This window comes from Lepidochelys kempii, chromosome 1, assembly GCF_965140265.1.
Source record: "Lepidochelys kempii isolate rLepKem1 chromosome 1, rLepKem1.hap2, whole genome shotgun sequence".
NCBI classification, from domain to species: Eukaryota; Metazoa; Chordata; order Testudines; family Cheloniidae; genus Lepidochelys; species Lepidochelys kempii.
In genome coordinates this window covers 309,916,086-309,928,400 of record NC_133256.1, presented here as the reverse complement: position 1 = coordinate 309,928,400, position 12,315 = coordinate 309,916,086, and the positions used below count along the sequence as shown (strand labels likewise).

Sequence of the window (12,315 nt, the reverse complement as noted above, 5' to 3'; positions counted from 1 at the left end):
CCCCCACATATGAATTTTGTTATGTGCACCAATATGGAGGTGATGTGTCACACATCACCTTTGTACTGGTGCACATAACAAAATTCATTCCGCACACATGTGGGAAAAATTAAGAGGGAACACTGGTCAGCTCCTCAGATCGCTACCTGCTGGCCAGCTTGCCTATTACCTAGTTCCTTGGCTGCCATGACATAGTAGTAAAAATCTTTCAATCTTTATATTCCATTACAATCAACAAGACTTTTATGCATTGTTATAAAAGTCAAAACTAAATGTTTGGACACAGTCAAAATGTCATTTGAATTCTTCCAAAATGAACTTACAGAATTTTGCTCCAATGAACATTTTGAAAAATTGTTACATTCCTATTCTACATAGATTTTGGAATTTCCTACAAAATAAGTATTCCATGTTCCAAACAGCTCTAATATTCAATGTGTACTTTTTGGCATCAGGGAAGCAAATCTTTAGGAAGGACTTGGATGTGAAGAGTGGTGGTTTGACAAACTGATATGGAGTGGGCCTTCTAAGCACAGGGACAGAATGGAAAAGGGCATGTAAGTGGAAATGAGAAGAGGAGATGAACAGGACATTAAGGGCAGCATCGTGTGAGGAGGACACAATAATACTGCAGATCAGACACACAAGCTGATGTAAACCTATTGAAAGTAAGGTGAAAAAAGTTTAAAACTTGATGTGATGGATGAGTGTGAGTCACTGAAGGGATTCAGTGAAGGTGGTGATAAAGTCTCAGTGACAGACTAGAACATTATTTTATCAGGTGAATTTTGGCTAGATAGGCGGTGTTGCTGTGATGATTTATATAAAACAAACACTATTTTATTGTAGAAAAAGTGACTTTGTATAATGTACAAATATCCTTTGCCTAGGGGATTCAGAGTGAGATAGATGAACCCGATAATCAAAAAGCTATTTTCTCATCTCTAACCTACTTTAAACTCACATCTGTTGTTGGTGTGATATTAAAGCAGTTGCAAAATGATCACTGTCCCAGGGTTCTTCCCATCCCCCACTCACTACAGAGATCTTATGACAGGATGAGGACTTCACCACAAGCAATAACCCTCTCTCCTGAGGGCATGGGGAGGTGAGCAGGAGGGAAGAGCAATGCCAGGCATTCAGCTACAAGGCACTAGAAATCCTAACAAATTTTCTAGCTACCATCTGCTTTCCAGCCTCAAATACAAGCCATGTTCCCCCATATACTACTACAGGGGTTCTCAACCTTTTTCCTTCTGGGGCCCCCCTCACCCAACAGGCTATAAAAACTTCACTGGCCCAGCTGTGCCACAACTGTTTTTCTGCATATAAAGGCTAGGGCCGGCATTAGAGAATAGCAAGGAGGGCAACTGCCTGGGGCCCCACACTACAGGGGAAACCGTAAAGCTAAGTTGCTCAGACTTCAGCTTCAGCCTGGGGCAGTGGGACTTGGGGCCCCGAGCTGCAATACCCTGTGGCAGGGCTTCGGCTTTCTGTCCTGGGCCGCAGCAAGTCTAATGCCAGCCATGCTTGGCAGACCACCTGAAACCTGCTTGCAGCCTCCCCCCTCTCCCCCACAGGGGATCGCAGACCCCAAACCACAGTACTACTACACACCGTCCCAAGGGCTCACTCCCGGGGGGGGGGGGGTGAACCAACCACAGGCAAGGTTCATCCAGCAGGCAGGGCTAGGGGCCTGCTGCATCCAAACCCAGGGACAGACCGCCTCCATTTCCCCTAAAGAGAGACAATCCCAGACACGGCCCTCTGGCAGCAGATAGGGTCCCCCTGCCCCCTTAAAGAGAGACACCCCAGTGACAGCGTACCAGACACAGCCTTCCCCCCCCACCTCCTTAAAGAGACACACCACCCCCACCCGAGACACCGCCCCCCACCCATCCAGACACAGATCTCCCCCGCCTGCCCTACAGACACTCTCCCATCTCATTAAAGGCACAGCCACAAGACAGAGCCCCCCCCCCCCCAACCCGCCGGAGGGCCAGCGCCATGGCCCCCTTCTCCCGGAGACCGACAACCACGCCGCGGGGAGGCCGGGGCCGGGGCCGTACCGCCAGCACGGTGAGCAGGGTGGTCTTGCCCGAGTACTGCAGCCCCACCAGGGTGAGCTCCATCTCCTCCTTCCAGAACAGCGAGCGCAGCCACTCCAGCAGCCGGGCCACCAGCGCCAGCATCCCGGCCAGCGCCCCCGTCCCGCCTCCCAACTCCGGCGGCTCCGGTCGCTGCGGCGGCTGCGCTGGGGACAGCAGCGGAGTCGGAGCAGCTGAGCGGGCAGACGCACGTGATCCCAGCCACCGCCCTTCTCCCCAGGCTGCCGCTGGCTGAGTCGCCGCAGACTGGGAGGGGCTCGGGACGGCGCGGCCGGGCGGGTCTCCGCGGCACGTGGGCTGCGGGAAAGGGGGGGGGGGGGATGAGCCTGGGGGTGATAGGCTGGGTCTCTGCGGGGTGTCATTGAGGGGCGGTGGAGGGGTCACGTGAGGGGCGGGGAATCACATGAGGGCTGGCAGGGTGGGTCCTGGGGGGAGGGGGTCATTGAGCGGTGGGATTACATGAGGGGGTCAGAGGGCGGGTGTTACTGCGGGGGTCATATGAGGGGTGATAGGGTGGGCCCCTTCAAGGTAGGGTTGCCCAGTTTGGCTGGCCCTATTCCTGGAGGTTTCATCACATGACATAATCATTAATTAAAAATTAGTCTTTAACTCCTGGAGACTCCAGAACAATCCTGAAGGGTTGGCAACCCTACTTCAAGGGGAAAAGAAAAGGAGGACTTGTGGCAAGTTAGAGACTAACCAATTTATTTGAGCATAAGCTTTCGTATGCAGCCGATGAAGTGAGCTGTAGCTCACGGAAGCTTATGCTCGAATAAATTGGTTAGTCTCTAAGGTGCCACAAGTACTCCTCTTCTTTTTGCGAATACAGACTAACAGGGCTGTTACTCTGAAACCTACTTCAAGGGTTTTATTACTGAAGGGCAGGTGGCGGGATGGAGGTGTGGTCACATAAGGAGCGAAAGAGTGGATCCTTATGGGGTGGGCCCTGACAAAGAGTGGGGATCATGTGGGGGGCCATAGGGTGGGTCATCACAAGGGGGCCACCGAGGGGTAGGGGAATCGTGAGGGTTGACAAGGTGGGTCTTCATGGAGGGTCACTGGCGGGGCAAGGCACTGGCTCTGTATATGGGTGTTGTGCAGCAGAAGCAAATTAGTTCTTGGGGTCTTATGGCACTAGCCTAGTTCTTGGGAGAATCAAGGGTCAGTTCCCCACTCTGCCATTGACTTCCTGTGTGACCTTAAGCAAGTCACTTAACCCCTCTGTGCCTCAGTTTCCCATCTGTACAATGGGGATTGTAGACCTGCCTTGCCTCACAAAATAGTGGGAGAATCAATACATTAACATTGTAAAGCACTCCGATATTACAGTGATAGGGGCCAGAGAAGTACCTAAGATAGACAAGACTGGTACAGTGTGGGGGAGGAGGATGTGATGTGACAGGTGATGGCCTGGGGTCCATGCTGGAGGCATTGTCTTTAGGTTTGGGCAGAGGTGAAAGTAAGCCAGTATGCCTCGGTACAACAGCCGGTGCGCCGTACTGGGGTGGACTGGCTTCCCCAGGCACAATTTAAAGGGCCTACAGCTCCGAGCAGCAGTTGGAGCCCCCGGCCCTTTAAATTGCTGCCAGAGCCTTGGGGTAGCGGCGGTGGGGCTGGAAGGCGATTTAAAGGGCCTGGGGCAGTAGCGGCAGCCGAGCCCTGGGCCCTTTAAATCGTCCCCGGAGCCCCGCCGCCGCTTTCCCAGCACTCCTGCAGGCTCCAGGGACGATTTAAAGGGTCCGGGGCGGTAGTGGCGGCCGGAGCCCCGTCCCCGGAGCCCTGCTGCCAGAGCCCTGGGGAAGCGGCGGCGGGGCTCCGGGGACGATTTAAAGGGCCCAGGGCTCCAGCCGCTGTTACCGCCCTGGGCCCTTTAAACTGCTGCCAGAGCCCCTGGCTGCTACCGTTACCCCGGGGAGGGGGAAGGAGGCACTTGCTGCTACAGGGTGGGCCGGGGCTGCCTCTGATCTCCCCCAACACCACCCCTTCTGCCCAAGGCCCTGCCCCTTCCGGGGGCCAGAGCCGGTCCCAGCCCAGCCCCATACTGGTAAGTCCCTAGACTTACTTTCACCCCTGGGTTTGGGGGTCAGTCTACAGTTGGAATACCTCTCCCCTCTGTCAATCTCCTATAGCCAGCTGAATGCCTTTTCCCATACTACCCCTTACGTAGAGAACAGTTGTTCAATTCTGGTCACAAGGCCCTATCCTCTCATTCAGATTCTTTTCTGAGACTCAAGTTTTGGTGATACCCATTTGAAGTGACATGCTAGCCTGTGGTTAACTAGATGTTTTTGCCTACGGAGTGGATTTTCACTATCACAAGGAACTTCCTTTTGTTTGCAACTGATAAGGAAGCACACTAATACTCACCATGCTATTTTGACTCATAGTATTGCACAAAACCTTATATTTCCCTTATATATATATACAAGACATATCGCACACTGAATCTGGGTGCATATGTTAACCTGAAATTATTTGTTAATGTTGCGGAAGTTACAATTAAAGTTCTGCATTATACAGAGGGAGATTACTGAGTTGTGTGTCATTTCCTCGCTTGTTAGAAGCAGAAGAAAATTCCTTTTGAAATGCATCTGTTGCTGACAGTAGAAACATTGTGTGGCATTATGATATGGTTGAAATGTCCCATAATTTGGAATTTCCTTGCTTTTTAGGGTTTGGGGATATGTCACAAATTCTTGATTATGTTTATTACCATAATGCATAGGGGACGACAACAAAAAACAAGGTGGACAGTGCCTAGAACAATGGGAAACAAAGTAGTAGACAGGTTTCAGAGTAGCAGCCGTGTTAGTCTGTATTCGCAAAAAGAAAAGGAGGACTTGTGGCACCTTAGAGACTAACAAATTTATTTGAGCATAAGCTTTCGTGAGCTACAGCTCACTTCATCAGATGCATTCAATGGAAAATACAGTGGGGAGATTTATATACATAGAGAACATGAAACAATGGGTGTTACCATACACACTGTAACGAGAGTGATCACTTAAGGTGAGCTATTACCAGCAGGAGAGCGGGGGTGGGGGTGAGGGGGGAGGGGGAATCTTTTGTAGTGATAATCAAGTTGGGCCATTTCCAGCAGTTGACAAGAACGTCTGAGGAACAGAAGGGGAAATAGTTTTACTTTGTGTAATGACCCATACACTCCCAGTCTCTATTCAAGCCTAAGTTAATTGTATCCAGTTTGCAAAATTAATTCCAATTCAGCAGTCTCTCGTTGGAGTCTGTTTTTGAAGGTTTTTTTGTTGAAGAATTGCAACATTTAGGTCTGTAATTGAGTGACCAAAGAGACTGAAGTATTCTCCAACTGGTTTTTGAATGTTATAAACTTTGTCGTCTGATTTGTGTCCATTTATTCTTTTACGTAGAGACTGTCCAGTCTGACCAACGTACATGGCAGAGGGGCATTGCTGGCACATGATGGCATATATCACATTGGTGGATGTGCAGGTGAACGAGCCTCTGATAGCGTGGCTGATGTGATTAGGCCCTATGATGGTGTCCCCTGAATAGATATGTGGACACAGTTGGCAACAGGCTTTGTTGCAAGGATAGGTTCGTGGGTTAGTGGTTCTGTTGTGTGGTGTGTGGTTGCTGGTGAGTATTTGCTTCAGGTTGGGGGGCTGTCTGTAAGCAAGGACTGGCCTGTCTCCCAAGATCTGTGAGAGTGATGGGTCGTCCTTCAGGATAGGTTGTAGATCCTTGATGATGCTTTGGAGAGGTTTTAGTTGGGGGCTGAAGGTGATGGCTAGTGGTGTTCTATTATTTTCTTCGTTGGGCATGTCCTGTAGTAGGTGACTTCTGGGTACTCTTCTGGCTCTGTCAATCTGTTTCTTCACTTCAGCAGGTGGGTATTGTACTTGTAAGAATGCTTGATAGAGATCTTGTAGGTGTTTGTCTTTGTCTGAGGGGTTGGACCAAATGCGGCTGTATTGTAGAGCTTGGCTGTAGACAATGGATCATGTGGTGTGGTCTGGATGAAAGCTGGAGGCATGTAGGTAGGAATAGCGGTCAGTAGGTTTCCGATATAGGGTGGTGTTTATGTGACCATCGCTTATTAGCACCATAGTGTCCAGGAAGTGGATTTCTTGTGTGGACTGGTCCAGGCTGAGGTTGATCGTAGGATGGAAATTGTTGAAATCACGGTGGAATTCCTCAAGGGCTTCTTTTCCATGGGTCCAGATGATGAAGATGTCATCAATGTAGCACAAGTAGAGTAGGGACATTAGGAGACAAGAGCTGAGGAAGCGTTGTTCTAAGTCAGCCATAAAAATGTTGGCATACTGTGGGGCCATGCAGGTACCCATAGCAGTGCTGCTGATTTGAAGGTATACATTGTCCCCAAATGTGAAATAGTTATGGGTGAGGACAAAGTGACAAAGTTCAGCCACCAGGTTTGCCATGACATTATCGGGGATACTGTTCCTGACGGGTTGTAGTCCATCTTTGTGTGGAATGTTGGTGTAGAGGGCTTCTACATCCATAGTGGCCAGGATGGTGTTTTCAGGAAGATCACCAATGGATTGTAACATTCAAAAACCAGTTGGAGAACACTTCAATCTCTTTGGTCACTTGATTACAGACCTAAAAGTTGCAATTCTTCAACAAAAAAACTTCAAAAACAGACTCCAACGAGAGACTGCTGAATTGGAATTAATTTGCAAACTGGATACAATTAACTTAGGCTTGAATAGAGACTGGGAGTGTATGGGTCATTACACAAAGTAAAACTATTTCCCCTTGTTTATTCCCCCCACCCACCCGCCACTGTTCCTCAGATATTCTTGTCCACTGCTGGAAATGGCCCACCTTGATTATCAGTACAAAAGGTTCCCCCCGCTCTCCTGCTGGTAATAGCTCACCTTAAGTGATCACTCTCATTACAGTGTGTATGGTAACAGCCATTGTTTCATGTTCTCTATGTATACAAATCTCCCCACTGTATTTTCCATTGAATGCATCTGATGAAGTGAGCTGTAGCTCACGAAAGCTTATGCTCAAATAAATTTGTTAGTCTCTAAGGTGCCACAGGTACTCCTTTTCTTTTTGAAAGTAGTAGACAGTCTTCACCCTGCAGAGCTTAATATCTAAACAGACAAAATAGGGAAAGAGGATATAGCATGCAAGCAGAGTGAACAGCATAATGGCCTGCAAATGTCATGTTGTAATTGTTCCATGAGTTTTCTTTAAAAAAACAGTGTTAAAGATGGAATTTAGTTAGGGGGTAACTAAGCTAAATGGAGAGAGGACATTTAAGGGAGGTGGATGAGGGTATGAAAGGCAAGTATGATGTGAAGCTGTGGTGAGGAGATGGAGAGCAGTGGCACGAGGTGTTGGGAGGGAAACAAACAGCCAGTCATATATGGCAGAAAATGTCCTGTCAAAATTGGAGAAAAACTCTGATGGGATCAGTTTTAAATGATCGCTGCTAATACCTTTTCAACAAAGTTTTGTTGATAGAATTTTTATTATAAAATGTAGTCACCTGACCTTTCTTGCTGTAAAAGCCAAATTCTTTAGTTTTTAGTTGGCAGGCAGTCAAACAAAGTATTGCATGTAATACTGGAAGAATACACCTCTCTGTAGCTGCAACTCAGAAGAACACTGTTCTTGTGGTTTGAGGTACTGGACTGGGAATCAGAAGATCTGCATTCAATATCTGGTGTGACTTTGGGAAGGTCAATCTCTCTGTGACTTAGCTGCCTATCAGTAAAATTATACTTCCTTTCTCCTACCCTTTGCCCATCTTGTCTATTTAGATTGTAAGCTGTCCTGGGCAGGGATTTATGTGCCTGTACAGCACCTACCACAGTTGGGTCCTCTAAGCACTCTTAAGATTTAGCTGGCTTATTATTTTTAATATACTCTGTTGTAATAATTGGCCCTACAGATTTAACCTAATTGTGAGTTCAACTGTTAAGATCACACTTGGTGAACAAGAAGAGTATGGAACCAGAGATCAGTGAACGAAAATTGGTGTGTTGGAAAGTAAGCCTAATAGGTGGACAAGATAATGAGAGAACAGACTAGTCTACCCATCATTGCACTTTTGGGGTCCTCAGAAAGAGATTTGGGGAAGCTGGCTACTGTGACGCTGGCTGCAAGATGAGAGGAGGGGAAGGAGCAAGTTTCATCATTATGAAATTCACCTTCACCATTCATCATTCATTCACCTTCACCATTTCCTGGGACCTAGGGCCTTCTTCATCCTAATGCTGATAGATGTCCGGGCCAGAGAAAGAGGGACCCAGGCACCACCAGCTCTGGCTAAATCCCAAACACCACCTGCACTTCATCTCCCTTTCCACCATGTGTTCTTTCCTTCTCCACCTTTATTTCTTTTCTTTCCTACCTCTCTCTTTTTTCCATCTGTTTAGTAAGTCTGGCTTGGCCAGGCAAGACTGCATATTTTGCAACACTGCTGTAAGCCTATGACCAGAAAGAGGAAGCTAAAAGCAGTGCCCTAAGCAGTCCAATACTCATGTCAAGGTTGCCAGGTCTCAGAGTGGCTGATAAGACCATGGGCTTGTTTCTCTTCCCTACCGGGGAGATCAAGACTGCTGTATTCGATGCAGCGAGTGTTGATTTATCGGGTCTAGTGAAGACCAGCTAAATCAATGGCAGAGCACTCTCTGGTCGACTCCGGTACTCCAGCTCCCCAAGAAGAGTAAGGTAAGTCAACTGGAGAGTGTCTCCCATTGACACAGTGCAGTGAAGGGGTAAGTCGACCTAAGCTACGTCAACTCCAGCTATGTTATTCATATTGCTGGAGTAGTGTAACTTTTAGGGCATGTCTACGCTACAAAGTTAAGTCAATTTTATGTAAGTTGACATTAAGCCTCCGATTTAAGTAAGTCGATCTTGCGTGTCTCCACTGTGCATATTGTATCGGCGGAGAGCATCCTCACTAGCAGGGCTTGCATCAACGCACAGAGCTCTACACAGTGCTTGTAGCCAAGGGGAATTTTGGGTTGGGCTTGCAATGCCTCATGGGACCAAAACATTTGTACAGGTGGTTATGGGAACATGGCGTTAGCCTTCCATGATGCATTTACCTCCCTCCCTCCATGAAATCAATGGCAAAGAAACCAAGCCCTTTTTGCACTTTTTTTCCTAAGCCTGGGTTCCCCACACAGACACCATAGCATGGCAAGCATGGACCCTGCTCAGCTGTACACTGTTGTTGTGAGCATTACAAACACCTCACACCTTATCCTGTAGTATTTACTCAGCCAAAGCAGGAGCCACCGCGCAGAACAATGGGATGCCACACAACAGCCCTGCTGGAAGCCATGGACCGGAGCAATTCGCAGATGCTGGCGACAGACATGCATCACCTTGACTTGGTGGAGCACCGCTTCTGGGCCTGGGAAACAAGCAGTGACTGGTGGGATTGCATAGTTATGGAGCTATGGGATGATGAGCAGTGGCTGCAGAACTTTCGAATGCATAAGGCCACTTTCATGGAACTGTGTGAAGAGTTTTCCCCAGTCCTGAAGTGCAGCAATAGTAAAATGAGAGCTGCTCTGACAGTTGAGAAGCTAGTGGCGATAGCTCTGTGGAAATTTGCAATGCCAGACTGCTACTGGTCAGTGGGGAATCAATTCAGAGTGGGTAAATTTACCGTGAGATCTGCTGTGATCCAAGTTGCCAGGGCAATCTATAGACTTCTGCTAAGAAGGGTATTGACTCTGGGGAACGTGCAGGACATAGTGGATGGTTTTGTTGTGATGGGGTTCCCTAACTGCGGTGGGGCTATAGACGGATATCTTGGCACCAGACCACCTTGCCAAAGAGTACATAAATCAAAAGGGGTATTTCTTAATCATGTTGCAAGCGCTGGTGAATCACAGGGGCCATTTCACCGACATCAACGTGGTATGGTCGGAAAAGGTGCATGACACACGTATCTTTAGGAACTCCAGTCTGTTCAGAAAGCTGAAAGCAGGGACTTTTTTCCAGACTGCAAAAAAAAAAACATTGGTGATGTTGAAATGCCAATCATGATCCTGGGAGACCCAGCCTACACCTTGCTCCTATGGCTCATGAAGCCATACACAGGCAGCCTGGACAGCAGTAAGGAGCGGTTCGACCATAGACTGAGCAAGTACAGATTGGTGGTGGAATGTGCCTTTGGACATTTAAAAGGCTGCTGGTGTTGTTTGCTTACTAGGTTCAACCTCAGTGAATGCAATCTCCCCATTGTTGTCGCTACCTGCTGTGTGCTCCATAATATCTGTGAAACAAAGGGAGAAAAGTTTCCTGCAGGGTGTGGGGTTGAGGCAGACCACTTGGCAGCCAATTTTGAGCAGCCAGCCACCAGAGCAATCAGAAGAGCACATTGAGGGGCTCTGTGTCTCCGTGAGGCTTTGAAAACTAGTTTCAGCAATGACCCACAGTAATGTTACGCTTATGTGTGTTGATCAGACTTTATCAACAACAGTTCTAGCTCATTTCAACTAACTTCCTCGCTCTCATCACCCCCCTTAAAAAGGGACAGCTATTACCATAGATAATACAATTTAAAGACAGTCAGATTGGTGAAGGGGGACCTTCTTTTTAAAAACTCTCTACAGCTAAAGGAAAAAAGAACAAGTGATGTTAAAATGAAAGCCTTACTTAATACCTTAGATTTCCAATGCTTTAACTATTTTTCATTCTTTTTTGTATCTTTAATAAAGGGTTAAAGAGATGTTTAATGGTGTACTTGCCATGGTACTAAGCAGGCTGAGGTCTCTGTACAACAAACCCCAAACCTTGTTAAAAACTGTTTAATGTTGGACAGTTTCAAGGTCATGTTAACATCTTTAACTCTTTGGGCCCTTTATTCCAGCTAAAAAAATACAACATGCCATTCCAGAGACATAGTTGGAAATATAAAAATGTTTAAGAGGAATGTATACGTACCCTTTGAATAAGATAATTTTTGAACAATAATGATGATGACATAAAATGTATATGTGGTAAGTGAGATTGGACCTACACCAAAACCCCATATCCAACCACTACTAAACTTCAAGGATAGCAGGGAGTTCAGAATCCCCATCTTTGTAACACCCTCACTTCAGGGGGGAGAAGCGGATTGTAATCTGAATCCAAATTTGCAACAAAGCCCAATGCCAACTCTGTCCATATATTTATTCAAGTGACACCATCACAGGACCTAATCACATTAGCCACGCCATCAGGGGCTCATTCACCTGCACATCTACCAATGTGTTTTATGCCATCATGTGCCAGCAATGCCCCTCTGCCATGTACATTGGCCAAACTGGACCAGTCTCTACGCAAAAGAATAAATGGACACAAATCTGACATCAGGAATCATAACATTCAAAGACCAATAGAAGAATGCTTCAACCTCTCTGGCCACTCAATAAAAGATTTAAGGGTGGCAATTTTGCAACAGAAAAGCTTCAAAAACAGACTCCAAAGAGAAACTGCTGAGCTTGAATTAATATGAAAACTAGATACCATTAACTTGGGTTTGAATAGAGACTGGGAGTGGCTGGGTCATTACACATATTGAATTTATTTCCCTAAGTTAAGTATCCTCACACCTTCTTGTCAACTGTCTAAATGGGCCATCTTGATTATCACTACAAAAGTTTTTTTCTCCTGCTGATAATAGCTCATCTTAATTAATTAGCTTCTTACAGTTTGTAGGGCAGCTTCCACCTTCTCTGTATCTATCTATCTATCTATCTATCTATCTATCTATCTATCTATCTATCTATCTATCTATCTATATATCTTCTTACTATATGTTCCATTCTATGCATCCGATGAAGTGGGCTGTAGCCCATGAAAGCTTATGCTCTAATAAATTTGTTAGTCTCCAAGGTGCCACAAGTACTCCTGTTCTTTTTGTGGATACAGACTAACACGACTGCTACTCTGAAACCTGGTATTGCATAGACTTTTTATCCTGTACTATATTATTATTGGCTCATAGCAATAAACCTGACAGACATTGGTTATTTGATCTCTTGAGTATATTTCATAATGAACCTAAGTGTGGTCAAGCAACTGACTACACAATTTATCAACACCCTGTAACATACTGTTAGTGTTTATGTGCATCATTGGTGCCCTCTGCTGGATGGAACGTCAGAAACTCTTTAGTGTTTTTCTTCTTTATAAATTTGTCTCTTGCTCTAGTGGCTAGAGGACTGAAAAGGATATAAGA

The 12,315-nt window shown here is 46.6% G+C and overlaps 1 protein-coding gene across 3 annotated transcripts in view; it reads right to left on the bottom strand.

The window, feature by feature from the left end:
- The window catches only part of LOC140905265 (ADP-ribosylation factor-like protein 8B), a 52,261-nt gene extending 49,894 nt beyond the window's left edge, over positions 1–2,367 (bottom strand). For 2 of the 3 annotated variants that reach the window (XM_073328234.1, XM_073328236.1), the window contains exon 1: positions 2,070–2,287. In XM_073328234.1, coding sequence (XP_073184335.1) covers positions 2,070–2,192 — 123 coding nt within the window. In that variant the 5' untranslated portion in view covers positions 2,193–2,287. Of the gene's footprint in view, positions 1–2,069 lie in introns of all 3 variants that reach the window. The other variant, XM_073328237.1, reaches the window with a different exon arrangement.
- Between the last annotated feature and the right edge of the window lie 9,948 nt (positions 2,368–12,315).